The sequence below is a fragment of the Mustela lutreola genome, chromosome 2 (genome assembly GCF_030435805.1).
Source record: "Mustela lutreola isolate mMusLut2 chromosome 2, mMusLut2.pri, whole genome shotgun sequence".
In the NCBI taxonomy this organism is placed as follows: domain Eukaryota; kingdom Metazoa; phylum Chordata; class Mammalia; order Carnivora; family Mustelidae; genus Mustela; species Mustela lutreola.
Genome location: NC_081291.1, coordinates 6901325 through 6920344, shown reverse-complemented (window position 1 = coordinate 6920344; position 19020 = coordinate 6901325). Strand labels below are relative to the sequence as shown.

At 39.8% G+C, this 19020-nt stretch overlaps 2 protein-coding genes across 2 annotated transcripts; one reads left to right on the top strand and one right to left on the bottom strand.

The window, feature by feature from the left end:
• The first annotated feature begins 4774 nt into the window (after positions 1-4774).
• LOC131823090 (olfactory receptor 7D4-like) lies at positions 4775-5821 on the top strand. Its single transcript, XM_059159072.1, has one exon. It carries the CDS (start codon positions 4775-4777, stop codon positions 5819-5821), a length of 1047 nt encoding a protein of 348 aa, XP_059015055.1.
• A 12009-nt stretch (positions 5822-17830) lies between these two features.
• LOC131823470 (olfactory receptor 7D4-like) lies at positions 17831-18766 on the bottom strand. Its single transcript, XM_059159869.1, has one exon. The coding sequence runs from the start codon at positions 18764-18766 to the stop codon at positions 17831-17833; it is 936 nt and encodes a 311-aa protein (XP_059015852.1).
• Between the last annotated feature and the right edge of the window lie 254 nt (positions 18767-19020).

The window sequence follows — 19020 nt, the reverse complement described above, 5'->3', positions numbered from 1 at the left end:
CCACTGGGACAGTTGGGATAGCCAGACAGGAGGGGACCAAAGCAAAGATTCAACGCAAAGTCCTATGAAGACCTAGTGTTGTTGGTTCTGGTAAGGACCCTAGCACTCTTATTTAGATTTCTGTTTTTGTCTCATGCTAGTTCTATCTCTCCTGGCATCATCCCATCAGAACAGGAAAGAGGTCCTTTTTAACTGTTCCCTAAGTTCTCCAAATGGTCATGAAGGTGATGATGATGGTGATGAAGGAAATGATATCAGTAAACACAATGTTGCAAACCATTAGCTTGGGACTCCATGTGACAGACACTGAGATGAATTTTCTACGTAGTTTGCAAACTTTTATCTGCATGGCCATCCCCGGAGAGACAGCAAAATGTATTATCATCATTTCAGAGTTAAGGATAGGAGCAGAATTTTTTTTTCATTTCCTGATTTTATTTATTTATTTTTGTGTCCAGATCACCTTTCAAAAAAGTTTTTATTTAAATTCCAGTTAGAAGAAAGGAGGGAAAAATGAAGAGGGGTGGGAATCAGAGGGGACATGAACCATGAGAGATTGTGGACTCCAGGAACCAACCTGAGGGTTTTAGAAGGGAGGGACTGGGGGATGAGATAGACTGGTGTTGGGTTTTAAGGAGGGCATGTGTTGCACGGAGCACTAGGTGTTATACGCAAATAATGAACCAGGGAACATTACATCAAAAACTAGTGATGTACTGCATGGTAACTAACGTAATAATAAAATAAATTGCAGTTAGTTAACATACAGTATACTCTTAGTTTCAGTTGTACAATATGTTGATTCCACACTTCCGGACATCACCCAGCACTCATCAGGTCAAGTTCCTCTTTAATACCTTCACCTATTTCACCCATCCCCCCACCCACCTTCCCTCTGGTATCCATCAGTTTGTTAGGAGTCTGTTTCTTGGTTTTCCTCTCTCTGTGTTTCCCCTCCTCCTTTGCTAGTTTGTTTTGTTTCTTAAATTCCACATATGAGTGAAATAATACGGTAGTATCTTTTTCTGACTGACTTCTTTTGCTTTAGACTATTAACTTGCCTTTTCTTTGTCATATGACTTTGCTTTTCCCCAAATTATATTCAAGTCCATAGCTACACCTTATCTATAACAACTTTGCACTCACAGCAAAGCTTCATTTTTCATATGAGGTAAAAAATTACATTGCAAAAAATGCAAGATTTTTACACCTGTTGGTATAGTTGTAGTGAGTAGTTCTATTTTTAACTTTCTGAGGAACCTCCATACTGTTTTCTAGAGTGGCTGCACCAGTTTGCAGTTTCTTGTATTGTTGATTTTAGCCATTCTGACAGGTGTGAAGTAATATGGTAGCTTTGATTTTCATTTCCCTGATGATGAACAATGTTGGCCATCTGTATGTCTTCTTTGGAAAATTATCTACTCATGTCTTCTGTTCATGTTTTAGTTGGATTATTTGTTTTTGGGGTGTTGAGTTTCATAAGTTTTTTGCATATTTTGGAGACTAACCCTTTATCAGATATAGCATTTGCAAATATCGTCTTCCATACCATAGTTGCCTTTTAGTATTGTTGATTGTTTTCTTTGCTATGCAGAAGCTTTTTAAGTTTTTCCAGATCCTGGGGTAGACAGGGGATGAATTCAGGTTTGAATGCAGACAGTGAGACTGTTCACAGGCTACCCAGACAGTATTCTCTCCTGCCTATCCAATTCTCACCTCTTTTTCCTGTTACTCCAGGCAAAGACCTCTCCTTGCTGGGCTCTTCCTGTTTGGCTGTTCATGCTATAAGACACCAGAGAGCCGTTAGTGTCACCTGCTGCATCAACTGTAGAAAAGATGGCTGAGATGAAGGTAGAGATCATAAAGAGTCAGCTCATGACAATCAGGGTAGCTCTCTTTCTCATCTCAGCTCTCAGATTTTGCTTCATATTCCACTTCTTCCCCCATTCCTATAAATTAGGCCCTCTTTTTTTTTTTTTTTTAGACCCTCTTGATCTCTAAGGGAGATATGGGGTCAATATGTTAGATTCCATTCTTAGGAGATAAAAAAACTGTTGCAGGACTATCTTAGCAATTTTGGAAAGGACCTCTGGACTTCTGCTTAAACTCTCTGAAGTGCAGGGAAACAAAACAAATAAGTCAGTTCATGCACTTCAGAGACCCACCACTAAATTCTGAATCCTATCTGCTCTACTTTCATCTGTATGACACTGGGTGAGTTCTTAATGTCTTTGAGCCAGTTTCTACAACTATACTGAGCAAGAATTAGGATGAGCACTGAACATGTGACTAAATATGTTAGATGCATATAGTAAGGATAAGGTAAATTTTAGGTATTATTGTGGTTGTTATTGTCATTACAAAGGCTAAGCACCATCTACCCACCTAAAATATACTGTGATCAGAAGGTCCAGTTTTCCCTAGATCCTGAGAGAACTTTTTTTTTGGTCGTTATGCAGGTAGATACTGAGTGTTTGGAGGAAGCAACTAAATCACAGTCATTTCTGATTTCTCAGAGCTTAGACTTTGCTTGGAACAGTGTAGGCTCCAAGAGCACCAGTGATCTCTGTTAAATATTGAATGGACCCTTCTTTGGTTCTCAGAGACAGGGAATAGACTGCGTGGGTTCCATGCCCTGGGTGCTTTGCTTGCTTCCAATGATGTTTCATAGATCTAGATGAAAAATAAAACAGTGGATCTATTCCACAGATTTTCTAAGAGACCGATCTTTTTCCACTTAATAGACTCTTCATTTGAAAATTACTGGAGATTTCCATAAAGATGAAAATTAAATAGAGAAAAAGAGAAAGGGAGGCAAAAAAAATAGAAAGGGAGGCAAGTTTTACTGCAATCAACTGAGACACATTTTACCATTTCCACCCTCTCTTTCTCCCTCTCTTTCTTTTTTTCTTTCTTTCTTTCTTTCTTTCTTTCTTTCTTTCTTTCTTTCTTTCTTTCCTCTTTTTATTTCTTTTTAGAGAGGGAGAGCAAGTGGGTGCCAGACTTGATTCCTCAAACCTGCAATCATAACCTGAGACGAAATCAAGAGTTGGACACTTAACCAATGAGTCACCAGGCACCCCGATTTCCATGCGTTCTTGAGTGAATTTCCTGGGACATGATAGGCTTCTACCTGATATATAATAAAATAAAAGTCATTAAACATTTCTTAGGATTGGGTTTCACCCATAAACCCACCACTCCAATAACAATGCTATTCTGATTTACAAACCATGACTTAATATTTATTCGGTGCAAACCTCTTTTAGAGGCCATACGTATCTTGATATGGTTGATGTTCTCCCCATTTCTAGATGGAGGATAACAGCACAGAAAGGTTGGGATGTTGACATAAACTCCATGTTTAGTCTGATTCCCATCCTGGGGCTCTGTGCACTACACCAGTGTAGAATGGTTGCTTTCTTTTCAAACGTGCTTTAGTTCCAGATGAGCAAACAGAAACAGGACCAAGAATTCCTTCTCTTGGGATTCTGTGAGTTCACCTGTGATTAGGGAAATTGGATAAGTGATTTACTGGGGCCTTTACTACATGAATATTATAGATCATAAGATTTTTTATGAATAGTAATGCATTTTGCAGCCTATTTTGGAAATCAGTTATATAAACATATTATTCCTTATCCAAGATAGGTATTCTCCTCTGGATTTATCATGGAAAGATCCTTGGAACAGAGACTTTGGGGACCTTTCTAATTCTATACCTTGATAATAAAAACATGAAGTTGATTTTGTCTATACTTTCTATTAGGAAAACAAATGTAGATAATAAATAGTAAAATCATACATATATTGATTTTTTAGAATGTTATCATCTTTTATGCCTATATATTATAGAAATTCTCATTTGTGTAATACAGAGGTGGGCACAAGAATTTTATTAGGAATATTCTAATAAGGGGCACCTGGGTGGCTCAGTCAGCTAAGTGTCCAACTCTTGATTTTGGCTCAGGTCACGATCTCAGAGTCCTGAGATGGAACCCCACATTGGGCTCTGTGCTCAGTGTGAAGTCAGCTTAAAGTTCTCTCTCTCCCTCTACCTCTCCCGGCTTGTACTCTCTCTGTGTGTCTCTTAGAATAAATAAATAATTTTTTAAAAAAGGGTAATGGGAGGTCGGGGTACCAGGTGGTGGGTATTATAGAGGGCACAGATTGCATGGAGCACTGGGTGTGGTGAAAAAATAATGATACTGTTATGCTGAAAATAAATAAATAATAAAAATTTTAAAAAGGGTAATAAGAAATTAAGAGATCTTAAAGTTCGTCTTTCAGGTAATACTATGCCACTTTTGAAGTGCTTTAAATAGATGGATATATTTCACAGACACTTAAAACACATTCTTGTGGTAAGTGAGAACTCAGGAAACAATATGTGTATTATTATAGTATTAAGTACATTTTTAAGAAAACTGTTTATGGATGCATAAATCAATACTAATATTATGGAAATATTGAAAGGAAAATACATCTACCACATTAATGACAGTGTTTGTCTTTGGGCAACTGAAATGCAGGAGAATGGGATCATGCAGGGAAAGCAAGAAAACTCAGTTTTTACTGGCAACAAATATGAGATCTGAAGCCAAGTATAACTAGGTATTTCTATGTTTGTATATTTGTATGTTTTTCTATCATTCTTTGGCTCAGTATCTTCATAGTGGGTGTATGTATATACACAGGTAAGTAACTCATACAGCAGTAAGGAAAGAGTTCTAAGAAGAGTTTACAATTGAGAAATGTTGCTGAAGGTAGTGGGATGTATCCTGGGCAATTGCAAATTGCTTGCCTCAAAATAGGCACATTTAGCTGGGTGTCTCTACACTTGTTTTGTGTATTCAATACTCTCTTCTCTTTTGAGAGGTGTCGCACCTGCCTGGAAGCAGAGAATCTAACAGCTGTCTCAGAGTTCCTTCTCCTGGGCCTCTCAGATGATCCAGAACTGGAGCCCTTTTTCTTTGGGCTGTTCCTGTTCATGTACCTGGTCACTGTGCTTGGGAACCTGTTCATCATCCTGGCCATCAGCTCTGACTCCCAACTCCACAGGCCCATGTACTTCTTCCTCTCCAACCTGTCCTTGGCTGATATTGGTTTCAGCACCACGACAATCCCCAAGATGCTGGTGAACATTCAAACACACAGCAAGTCTATTACCTATGCAGGCTGCCTAACTCAGGTGTCCTTTTTTTTCCTGTTTGCATGTTTGGATGATCTACTCCTGGCTGTGATGGCCTATGACCGGTTTGTGGCCATTTGTCACCCCCTGAACTACTCAGTCATCATGAACCCATGCCTCTGTGGCTTGTTGGTCCTGATGTCATTTTTTGGCAGTCTCTTAGACTCTCAGATTCATTGTTTGATGGTGTCCCAACTCACCTTCTGCACAAATGTGGAAATTCATCATTTCTTTTGTGATGCACCTCAACTCTTCCACCTTGCCTGCTCTGATACCTCCATCCACACCATACTAATGTATTTTATTGGTGCCATCTTTGGTGGTGTTCCACTCTCAGGGATCCTTTTTTCTTATACACGAATTGTTTCCTCCATTATGAGAGTCCCATCCACAGGTGGGAAGTACAAAGCCTTTTCCACCTGTGTCTCTCACCTGTCAGTTGTTATTTTGTTTTATGGAACAGCTCTTGGTGTATACCTCAGTTCAGCTGTCTCCCATTCTCCCAGGCAGGGTGCAGTGACCTCAGTTATGTATGCTTTGGTTGTTCCCATGCTGAATCCCTTCATTTACAGCCTGCGGAACAGGGACGTCAAGAGAGCTTTGCAGAGGCTCCTTAACAGAACAGTCTAGTCTTGGACTTTTTTTGTCTGTTAACTATAAATGATTGCAAAACTAAACATATGGAATTGGCAAACATGCCTCTTTGGTCATATAATTTTGGTAGCTCATGGTTCCCATTCCTCCTGATTTGTCATATCTAAATATTGATTATCTTGGTACTCCTTGGATGGAATTAAGGGAATATTCTGGTACTGGATGGCAAAATCACTGCACAATTGAATCTTATTAACCTGTGGAATCCTCTGTATTTGTAACCAATGACCCGGGTATCCTGTAGAAATTCAAACTATCTTCTATAATATATTCTCTGGAATACTACTCAGCCATCAGAAAATGAAATCTTGCTACTTGCAAATATATGGGTGGAACTAGAGGGTGTTATGGTAAGGGAAATAAGTCAATCAGAGAAAGACAATTATCATATGATATCATATGATATGTGGAATTTAAGAAAAAAAACAGAGGATCATAGAAGAGAGAAAAAAAAATCAAACCAGATGAAAGCAGAGACGGAGACAAACCAAAAGTGACTCTTAATGATAAGAAACAAACTAAGATTTGGGGTGCCTGGGTGACTCAGTGGGTTAAATCCTCTGCCTTCGGGATCCTGGGATTGAGCCCCACATCTGGTGCTCTGCTCAACAGTGAGCCTGATTCCGCTTCTCTCTCTGTCTGCTTCTCTGCCTACTTGTGATCTCTGTCAAATAAATAAAATCTTAAAAAAAAGGAAACAAACTTAGGTTTGCTAGATGGAAGGGTTTGGGGTATAGGGTAACTGGGTGATGGACATTCAGGAGGGTACATGGTGTAATGAGCTCTGAGAATTACAAAAGACTGATAACTCACTGATCTCTATTTCAAAATTAATCATACATTGTATGTTAACTAATTGAATTTAAATAAACAATGAAATATATTCTCACCCATTTTCACTGTCACGTCTATTTCCCTTAAAACTTGGGCTTTGAGCAAATCTATTGATGCAGGTTGTATGAGAGCATGTATGCCACTGGTTCTCAATCTTGGCTTCATGTTTGAAACATCTAATACACTTTAAAAATCCTCAGGTGAGTATCACCAATACCAATTAAGATTTAATTGAACTGGAGAGTAAAAAGAACTTGATCAGTTTTTTTTTTCAAAATTGAAATACCTATTTTTTAAATTAATTAATTTATTTTCAGAAAAACAGTATTCATTATTTTTGCACCACACCCAGTGCTCCATGCAATCCATGCCCTCTATAATACCCACCACCTAGTACCCCAACCTCCCATGCCCCGCCACTTCAAACCCCTCAGATTGTTTTTCAGAGTCCACAGTCTCTCATGATTCACCTCCCCTTCCAATTTACCCCAACTCCCTTCTCCTCTCTAACACCCCTTGTCCTCCATGATATTTGTTATGCTCCACAAATAAGTGAAACCATATGATAATTGACTCTCTCTGCTTGACTTGTTTCACTCAGCATAATCTCTTCCAGTCCCGTCCATGTTGCTTAAAAGTCGGGTATTTGCCCTTTCTGATGGAGGCATAATACTCCATAGTGTATATGGACCACATCTTCCTTATCCATTCATCCGTTGAAGGGCATCTTGGTTCTTTCCATAGTTTGGTGACTGTGGCCATTGCTGCTATAAACATTGGGGTACAGATGGCCCTTCTTTTCACGACATCTGTATCTTTGGGGTAAATACCCAGGAGTGCAAAGGCAGGGTCATAGGGAAGTTCTATTTTTAATTTCTTGAGGAATCTCCACACTGTTCTCCAAAGAGGCTGCACCAACTTGCATTCCCACCAACAGTGTAAGAGGGTTCCCCTTTCTCCACATCCGCTCCAACACATGTTGTTTCCTGTTTTGTTAATTTTGGCCATTCTAACTGGTGTAAGGTGATATCTCAATGTGTTTTTAATTTGAATCTCCCTGAGGGCTAGTGATGATGAACATTTTTTCATGTGTCTGCTAGCCATTTGTATGTCTTGATTGGAGAAGTGTCTGTTTATATCTCCTTCCCATTTTTTGATATGTTTGCCTGTTTCATGTGTTTTGAGTTTGAGGAGTTCATTATAGATCCTGGATATCAACCTTTTGTCTGTCCTTTCATTTGCAAATATCTTCTCCCATTCCATGGGATCAGGAACAACACAAGAATGCCCACTTTCACCACTCTTGTTCAACATAGTATTAGAAGTCCTAGCAACAGCAATAAGACAACAAAGAGAAATAAAAGGTATCCAAATTGGCAATGAAGAAGTCAAACTCTCTCTCTTCGCAGATGACATGATTCTTTATATGGGAAACCCAAAAGCCTCCACCCCCAAACTACTAGAACTCATACAACAATTCAGCAACATGGCAGGATACAAAGTCAATGTATAGAAATCAGTGGCTTTCTTATACACTAACAATGAAAATACAGAAAGGGAAATCAGAGAATAGATTCCATTTATTATAGCACCAAGAACCATAAGATACCTGGGAATAAACCTAACCAAAGAGGTAAAGGATCTGTACTTGAGGAACTACAGAACACTCATGAAAGAAATTGAAGAAGACACAAAAAGATGGAAGATCATTCCATGCTCTTGGATCGGAAGAATAAACACTGTTAAAATGTCTATGCTGCCTAGAGCAATCTATACTTTTAATGCCATTCCAATCAAAATTCCACCAGTATCCTTCAAAGAGCTGGAGCAAATAATCCTAAAATTTGTATAGAATCAGAAGAGACCCCGAATCGCTAAGGAAATGTTGAAAAACAAAAATAAAATGGGGGGGCATCACGTTACCTGATTTCAAGCTTTACTACAAAGCTGTGATCACCAAGACAGCATGGTACTGTCATAAAAACAGACACATAGACCAGTGGAACAGAGTAGAGAGCCCAGATATGGACCCTCAACTCTATGGTTAATTAATCTTTGACAAAACAGGAAAAAATATACAGTGTAAAAAAGACAGTCTCTTCAATAAATGATGCTGGGAAAACTGGGAAAAATCCATTCAATGGACGAATGGATAAAGAAGATGTGATCCATATACACTATGGAGTATTATGCCTCAATCAGAAAGGATGAATACCCAAATTTTGTAGCAACATGGACAGGACTGGAAGAGATTATGCTGAGTGAAATAAGTCAAGCAGAGAGAGTCAGTTATCATATGGTTTCACTTATTTGTGGAGCATAACAAATAGCATGGAGGACATGGAGAGTTAGAGAGGAGATGGGAGTTGGGGGAAATTGGAAGGGGAGATGAATCATGAGAGACTATGGACTCTGAAAAACAATGTGAGGGGTTTGAAGTGGCAAGGGGGTGGGAGGTTGGGGTACCAGGTGGTGGGTATTATAGAGGGCATGGATTGCATGGAGCACTGGGTGTGGTACAAAAACAATGAATACTGTTATGCTGAAAATAAATAAAAAATAAATTTTAAAAAAACAACAAACAAACAAAAAAGGAGAAGGGCTATCCTCCTCCTTGGAGGTAGAATTGTAAAAATTCCAAAGATTTTTACACCTGCCTAAACACCTGTGACATGTTATAGAAATACACTTTTGCTTAGTGACAGCCTTAGCCAAGATTAGCTTTCTGCCACCAACACCTATCAAAATTCCTTGTAGGCAGTGAGCATTCTCTTTTTGCTGTAATAAACCCTGACTTTTTCTTGGTGGTGGAACACTATTTGGGTTGCTACTAAAATCTGTGTACCCAAATTGCGATTCTTTGATCCCAAATACATACTTCGGCTTCATTATTGCCTCCTGGCAATTTTAGATTGACAAAAAAGACAGCAGTTCAATAGGCAGAAAAAGTATTTGATAATCTTTAATAGCCATTGCTGTAGGTGGTAGTGTGTATGTGGGAAAGAGGGAGGGGATGCAGGCTCTGGAGCTAGAAAAATAAGGATTTATCTTTAATATGATATATCGTGGGACACCTGGGTGGCTTGACCTGCTTTCAGCTCAGGTCATGATGCCAGGGTCCTAGGATCGAGTCCTGCATCGGGCTCCTTGCTCAGCCAGAAACCTGCTTTCTCCCTCTGCCTGCAGCTCCCCCTGCTTGTGTCCCCCCACCCCTGACAAATAAATAAATAAAATCTTTAAAAAATAAAATAAAACAAAATGATAAATCATAATGATTTTTAAATGAGAGAAATGGTCAACTGAACAGGGTACATCAAGAAATGACTAATGAGCATGCAAGGGCTGCTTCAATGAACCATGAGCTTTTTCTAGCATTATGATAATTCAAACAAAGGCAAAGAGAGGGGATTGAAGCTTTGTAAAGCAAAAGACAGATGTATCATTGTTTGTAGATAAGGTTTTGGCGATGGAGAGCCCTCAAACCTCTGAAGGAGCAGCCCCAAGCTCCATCATCAAGCATTTCAACAAATCCCTTCAGGCCACTGATTTCATTTTAGCATAAGATTCACATGGGTGGCTTATTAAATGCAAATGTCTGGGCCTGACCCTGGAGTTTCTGATTTAGTAGATCTGGGATGCAGGTCAAGAATTTATGTGTCTAACAAGCTCCCAGGAGATGCAGACGCTGCTGATCTGGAGACACTTTGAAAGACATGGCTCTCGTTTGTGTCCCTAATGCTCTGGCCTAGTAAAAATTTTTCTCCACTGCTTACATGTCCTCCACCCAACCCCACCATGAGCCTTTACTAGGCTACCAGGACTCTTTCAGATGGCATCAGGGAAATCCCTGGTTTCCCTGGCTCTTTCTCCTACAGTGACTTTCCCCCAGAAATTTCAAGGAGATGATGTAGGCAGGGAATTCACCAGCAGCCATGTCTCTGGGAGGCCCAACATGATCTGCCTTGGAGACACCCAGAGCTTATTCAAAGTTTCCAGGAACTTGCAGCCTGAATTCTCAGAGCACCTCATTAAATAAATTGTTCTACTGAGATAGTACTTTTTAGACAATTAAGATCAAAAGAATAATAGAAATGAAATTTTCTTCCTCTTTTGTTTCCCTGAAAATAGCTATGTAGAGAGGCAAATTTATTTCCTTCATTTATTCCTTCTTTACTAGATACATCCAAACACAGGCAGTCAACAAGAGCATGCTCCTGGAGGTTAAAAAAGCTTTACCTTCCTACAAAGGATATATGGTCCTATAAAAAATAATAAATAATATCATATGATCTCCCTGATATGAGGAAGTGGTGATACAACATGGAGGCTTAAGTGGGTAGAAGAAGAATAAATGAAACAAGATGGGATTGGGAGGGAGACAAACCATAAGTGACTCTTAATCTCACAAAACAAACTGAGGGTTGCCGGGGGGAGGGGGTTTGGGAGAAGGCGGTGGGATTATGGACATTGGGGAGGGTATGTGATTTGGTGAGTGCTGTGAAGTGTGTAAACCTGGTGATTCACAGACCTGTACCCCTGGGGATAAAAATATATGTTTATAAAAAATAAAATAATAAAAAAAAAAAAATTAAAAAATTAAAAAAAAAATAAATAATAAAACTAAATAAATAAATAAGCACCATCTTATTGTAAGGGCCAGAGCAGCTTCATCTTGGTTGAACAGCCATTTTGTTGTTTACGCAGTAAAACTCAAACTGACCCTGCCCAACCCCCCCAGGGACTTACTTAAAAGCAGTACAGGAAACCAGTCCCAGGTAACAGAACCCAAATACAAGGGTGGATCAGGCCAAGTAGAAACATCCAATCAGTGGGACACACATACTGTCTCCCTAAATACCAAGGAGTGCGGGCCCCACCTTTTGGGCGCCTTCTGGGCCCCTTTTGGGCGCCAATTCTGACCAAGGTGATAGGACAGTTCAAAAAGCTACTATGGGGTGAATTGTAGTTCAACTGGCCACCTGTGTGTGACCTAGCATGGCTGTGCAGTTTTCTGTGTGTTACAATCTCATTGGCCACCTGTGTGTGCCCAGGCTCACCACATGGCCTTTGCTCTATAAAAGTTAGTCTGTGAGGCAAGGAGGGTTCGCCCTCTCTGTAAGAGGTGGCCCCGAATGGTCAGTTTGATTCTCCATGCTTGGTGCTAAATAAAGCTTTGCTTGACTTTTGCTTTGTATCAGAATCATTCCTTTGATTATGGGCCCAACATTATTTTCTTGGGATTAAAAAAAAAAAAAGATACTACCCTAATTCTTGCCTCCCCTTCTTCATGGGATTTAATTTCAAAGTTAGGAGTTTCTCCCTGATGGATGTGTTAATGTTACAAAGAACCTAGTAGACGGGGTGCCTGAGTGGCTCAGTCCATTGAGAGGCTGCCTTCAGCTGGGGTCATGATGCCAGGAGTCCCACATAGGGCTCCGTGCTCAGTGGGGAGCCTGATTCTCGCTCTTCCTGTCTCTCAGCTCATGCTCTCACTCTCTCTCTCTATCTCAAATAAATAAAATATTAAAAACAAACAAACAAACAAACCCACAAAAAACCCCAGCAGAATTGACCTGCAGAATCCCATTGTAACAAAAATGAAATGCCTGAGAAAGAAGGTCTCTATTTCAAGAAACAGAATGCAGTCATTAGTGACATGGCTCCTGAAAAACCAAGCATTTGAAGAGTGGAAATACCCCCTTAGAATTTACTGGGCACCTGAGTTCTCTGCAGACCTTAGGGAGAGAAATTGTGATGGAGGTGGAAAGATTTCCAGATTAGTTGGTTAAACAGACAGTGAACAATGAGGGAAACAGAAGTAGCATGTATAGACCAAACCTGAAGTTTGGAGCAATGCCCAAGGAGAGTACAGGTCTATGAGTGAGTTATATTTCTACTGAAGGAAATGGGCATGTGGAACATTCCCATGTTATTGGAAATTATAACATTACATTCAGACATCGGAATATACGGGATTAAAAAAAGACAAATGAAGCATAAGTTCCCCCCAAAGTTAGAAAAGGATGGGATTTAAAGCTCAGGTGAAGATTTTTAAGAGGCAGTCATTAATAAAATAATTATACAATTATTTAATTACAGTGGTGGCTAATGGGGTGAATAGCATTGTGTTCAGTGAGAACATACATCTGGTGGGGCCCATGTAATGAGAACTGAAGCTTTTGGGTAGGATTCAGCCAGGCATTTGCTTACCTAACTTGACTCTCACAACAGGAACCTCTCACTCTCCTTACAAATAGTTGACTTATACAACTATCTGCACAGACTGAACATCACCAGACCAATCATTTGTCTTCCAAAATAATGATGCTAATGGGGTATTCTTCAGGCCCTTCAACCTCTTTCTAAGATGTTTTGTCTTCCCCCAAATGTTGCTTCTCTGTTATCCCATCTCTTTGAAAGCTAACTCCATCAACCTCTGCACTTATGGAATTGTTTGACTCCAGTGTTCTCAGCTGGCCTGATTTTGACCCCTCTGAAACAAAGTATGGTTATCACAACACAGTGCTAGCATCTAGGGATGCTGTTAAACATCATACAATTAGAGAACAGCCTCCTATGACAAACAATACAGACCCCAAATGTCATTTTTTGTTGAGGCTGAGAAACCCTGGTCTAAACAGTAGAGGAATAATATTAAAAATTTTATCAAAACTCCCAATCATTCCCTATTATTTTAATAATGACATTGAAAGTATCATTATAAAATGGATCTAATTTTTTTCTTTTTTTCCTTTTGTGCTGCTTGATTTTTTTATTGTGGTTAGATTAGGTTCATATGACATAAGATGTGCCATTTTAGACGTTTTGAAGTGCACATTCCTACACACTTGTACTGAGTGCATTCACATTGTTGGGCCACCATTACCACCATCCATCTCCAGAATTTCTTCATCTTCCCAAATTGAAGCATTGTATCCATTAAACACTAACCTTCTATTTTCTCCCTTCTTCCAGTCCTTGACAACCACCATTCTAGTTTCTCTCTTTGTGAGTTTGACTACTCTTAGTACCTCATATAAGCAGAATCCTATAAAATTTATCCATTTGCAATATCTTAATTTCAACATTCTCAATTTTCAAAACCTGACTCCTGATGTCCAATTTCCTTTCATATTTATTCCACCATAGCCTTCCCTATCTTAATGGATACAATTCCATTCTTTCATGGTTCAGGCTCCAAACCCTGGAGCCAATCTTGACTCCTCTCTTTATCTCATACTCATGTCCTGACAGACAACATATCCTCTTGGTTCTACCTCCTGAGCATAGCCCTAAGGACTACTTCTCAACCCTTACACTACTAGCACCACCCTGGCCGTAGCTATATGTATCTCATCTGCTTGGTGCTGTCAGCCCCAAGCAGGCATCCTCACACCTTGAAAGCCATTTTCAACCCAGCAGCTAGGATGATCTTTGAAGTCCTAAGTCTTATGGTGTCATGCATCTCCCCAAAACCCTGCAATATCTCCTCACATCACTCAGAACAAATGAAAGCAAAAGTTTTTCAAAGTTAGGGAAAGACTCACATTATCCCTGTGGAAACCTGTATTCCTCTTGCATTATGATCCCATTCTCCACTCCAGCCACATCCTCTCCAGTGAAAGCCCCACCTCAGTATCTTTGCCATTAACATTACTATCTGTCCAGAGCACTCCACCCCTAGATGTGCATTCACCTTCTTCACAAATGTAATGTGTACTCAATAAAATTTATTATGAACAGGCTTTTTAATAGGACAATCCATTCTTCCCATACACCTGTACCTATTTATCCTTGCAGTGAAGCTAAAATATTACTGACATAAAATATGACTGACATAGGACAACCCACTCTTCCCATACACCTGTACCTATTTATCCTTGCAGTGGTTGAAGCAAAAATATGACTGACACAGTAAAAACTCAGTAAACAATAAATGTTGTTCAATGCTAATAACATTGTTTGCTGACCACAGTTGATTGGCCCAAGCTGGAAAGAGAACATATTTGTGCAGATCAGAACAATTTCCTCAGATTTTCCCTTTATTTCCCCCTCTTTCTCTTTCTTTCTTTCTTTCTTTCTTTCTTTCTTTCTTTCTTTCTTTCATCTCTTCCTTCCTTCTTCCTTTCCTTTCTTCTTTTTGGGACATGAGTAGCCAAAGTAATTCCAATTCTTTTTTTTTAAATTTTTTTCAATTTATTTATTTTCAGAAAAACAGTATTCATTATTTTTTCACCACACCCAGTGCTCCATGCAATACGTGCTCTCTATAATACCCACCACCTGGTACCCCAACCTCCCAACCCCTGCTACTTCAAACCCCTCAGATTGTTTTTCAGAGTCCATAGTCTCTCGTGATTCACCTCCCCTTCCAATTTACCCCAACTCCCATCTCCTCTCTAACTCTCCATGTCCTCCATGCTATTTGTTATGCTCCACAAATAAGTGAAACCATATGATAACTGACTCTCTCTGCTTGACTTATTTCACTCAGCATAATCTCTTCCAGTCCTGTCCATGTTGCTACAAAAGTTGGGTATTTATCCTTTCTGATGGAGGCATAATACTCCATAGTATATATGGACCACATCTTCCTTATCCATTCATCCGTTGAAGGGCATCTTGGTTTTTTCCAATTCTTAAATAGTACAGCTGTGAGGTGTGAGTTGTGAAAGCTTCTGGCCTCTATGTCTCTGTTTGAAAGTGGCCAGTTTGAGAAACCAAAACTGATAGCCTGAAAGGAAATCCTCATGGTGTTTGAGCCCCAGTGTCTAGTTGTGCCAGTGTCCAGCTGAGCCTCTGCTTGGTTATGTTCAGATTAATCAGGGAATTATCTCCTATCACTTGTTGTCTAAGTTCACCTGTCTAGTGCAACCTTATCTTTATGTGAGACAGGACCATGAGATGATAATGCCTACTGAAAATCAGCAAGGAGTTCTGTGACAGATTACATATCCTCAGCTCAAGGCCTTATCAACTAATTGTTGGCAAATTCTAAATCACACATCTCCTGTGGTAAGCTGATTAATAGCCTCTCAAAAATGTCCAGGTACTAATCTTCAGAATTTGGGAATGTGTTACTTTAGATGACAAAAGGCACTTTGTAAGTACTGTTAAGTTAGGGATTTCGAGATGGGAAATATACCCTGAATTATCTGGATCAACTCAATGTAATCATCAGGGTCCTTCTAAGAGGAAGCAGAGAGCCTGATACAGATTTCAATCCCAGACTCTAGGATCGTGACCTGAGCTGAAGGCAGATGCTTAAGTGAGCTACCTAAATGCCCCAATAAAAATATTTTTTAAATAAAAATTTAAAGAATTTTTTTTAATTCCTCAGGATGGGTAGAAAACTTTTATCTTTGTTTTCAACAGGATCTGACACACCAATATTATTATGCTCACCACTCTGTATTGCAATCATTTGGTTCCCTCCTCAATGTGTACATAGCAGAAAATAAATTCACAATGGATTAGACTTAATGGAATAAAAGTGAATTGAGCCACATCAGATTAGTCTTTTCTCTCTAACAAACTTTAATTTTTGAGTAATTTTACGTCCTAATTATATTCTCAATACTTAGTTCACTTTGTTTTTTCTCCAAAAGTTTCTCCTTTCCTGATGTTTTGATACATTATAGGCTTTACCACTTGCTTTAGTTTCTTATTCTGGGTTCACAGAGAAGCCGATGCTGAGCCAAGAATTTATGTGCAAGCACTTTATTGGAAGGAGCAAGGAATATGGAATGTGGGTAAGAGAGAGAGGAGAAGTGACACATGGAAGAAAATATATCTGTTAATTTTATATTAAGTCAGCTTCCACATGGAATGAGAGAGTTTTCATCTTGTGGGGAAATTCTGGAAAATGCTACAAAATACAAACCTCAGAAATATCCTAGCCAATGAGTGAAAGACATGATAAACCCCATAACTCTCCATCAAGGGCTGTCTTTGTTGGGGCATAATGCTACAAAATACAAACCTCAGAAATATCCTAGCCAATGAGTGAAAGACATGATAAACCCCGTAACTCTCCATCAAGGGCTGTCTTTGTTGGGGCATATTTTTTGCCACAACTATTGGGCAAAGTTGGTGCTGGCTGAGGCTGGCATTTGGCAGTCATGCGGTGGACATGTAGGGAGGATCCCAGGTAATGTGGAGAAATGTGGACAGCATCTACCACTCCATCCTTCACTGAACACTCAATTCTATCAACATTCTTCTCAGATGAGCTAAGTTCTGAATGCATTCTACATGTGTGTAAATACCATTCTTGATGACACCTCCAGAGAGTCCCAGAAAAAGAAATTAAATGATGTGAAAGAATAACTCTTATTCTATTGTATTGATCATCACATGTTTTAGGATCTTAGAGGGTGCATCTTAAAGTTGCATATATGAGAAATAAAGTCAAGTAAAAGAAGGAAAGAGAGGAAGGAAGGAAAGGGGGAAGGATCACAAGGAATGAAGCTACATCTCAGGTTTCCTAGGAAGCATATTGCTATGAATATAATCATGGAAATCTAGATTCTTATTTTGAAGTTGAAAATCACATCACTGTCCATATAAAAAGTAGAATAGAAACTCTGTGTCAGCCAGCCAGGTTATAATCTAACTCAGTTTCACTCTCTTCTTTTGAGAAGTCAGGTGAATGAGGGGAAATGTCTTCAGGACACATTTTCAAGGTGACGTAAAGTCAAACATGTGAAGGAACAAAGAGGCACAGTTCTGATATGGTAAACACTTTGGTATAATCATGCATGATTTCATTCCATTTCTTGTGGGGAAAACAAGCACACAAATAAATGAACGTGAAGTACCTCATTGTTTTAGAGGATAGTTTTGGGGGCAACCACAGCAGCACAATAGGACGGGTAGTTTAAGCCTAACGTTGGAAATCTTAAGAATGACTACAAGAAAGCTAGACAAACATGGAATTTTATGGACAGCATATAGAGAAGACAAGTGAGAAAGTTCTTTGGAGGGATTTGCTGAGGAGAGACTAATACAAAAACAAATAAAAGAGAATTGATGGGAGCTTTGGGGAATGGATAAATCAAACATGTCTATGAGAAGGGAAGGAGACAGATTCAAGTTCACATTTCCCTTTGCAGCCCCCAATGTCCACTTGGTTCTGAGGCAAGTGGCCCATCATGGACATGAAGCTGCTCTGCTGAGCTTTCGCAGGGCTCCCTTCACATCCTTGTTCCTCAGGCTGTAGATGAAGGGGTTCAGCATGGGGGTTACCACAGTGTACATCACTGAGGCAACCGAGCTTCTCTGGGAAGAATGGGTCACAGCAGATGTGAGGTAGACCCCCAGGCTTGTGCCATAGAACAAAGAGACCACAGAGAGATGAGACCCACAAGTAGAAAATGCTTTATACTTGCCCTCAGTGGAGGTCATCCTCATTAAGGAGGAGACAATCTGCGAGTAAGAGAAGAGGATCCCAGTGAGAGGAAACATGCACAACAGGGCAGTGGCAACATACAAGCAGATGTTATTGATGAGGGTGTCAGAACAGGCCACCTTGAGAATCTGAGCCAGTTCACAAAAGAAATGTGGAAGTTCTGTGTCTGGACAGAAAGTCAACTGCCCTACCAGTAGAATATGAATCAGGGAAACCCAGAAAATGGTGAGCCAACAAATCAGAACCAGGAGGACACAGAGTCGTGGGTTCATGATGACAGAGTAGTGCAAGGGGTGGCAGATGGCCACATACCTGTCATAAGCCATCACCGTCAAGAGGAAATCATCCATTCCAGCAAAAACCATAAAAAAATACACCTGAGTGATGCATCCTATATAGGAAATATCTTTGCTGTGTGCCTGGATGTTCAGCAGCATCTTGGGGATGGTGGTGGAGGTGAAACAGATGTCAACAAGGGACAGGTTGGAGAGGAAGAAGTACATAGGGGTGTGGAGATGGGGGTCAAAGAGGATAGCCAGGATAATGAGCAGGTTTCCCAGCACAGTGACCAGGTACATGGACAGGAACAAGCCAAAGAGGAGAGGCTGTAGTTCTGGATCTTCTGAGAGGCCCAGAAGGAGGAACACTGATACTTCTGTCTTGTTTCCTGCTCCCATGTAGCTGGTGTGTTTGCTGGAGAAGGAGACAAAAGCAACCTTCAATGAACAGCCAGCTGGCACTTCCTAGTATTTACCTTTGATCCCATTTTGCATCACATCCTTTATCCTTCATTAGTCCTTCCAATGCCAGTGATCCACTCATTGAAGTGGTAGCCCATTTCCATTCTAAATGTACATAATCATTCAGACTATCTTTGACTTGGTGGAAATCTTTCTCTTTTTATCTGCTACTTACTGGTTCTAATTCTTCT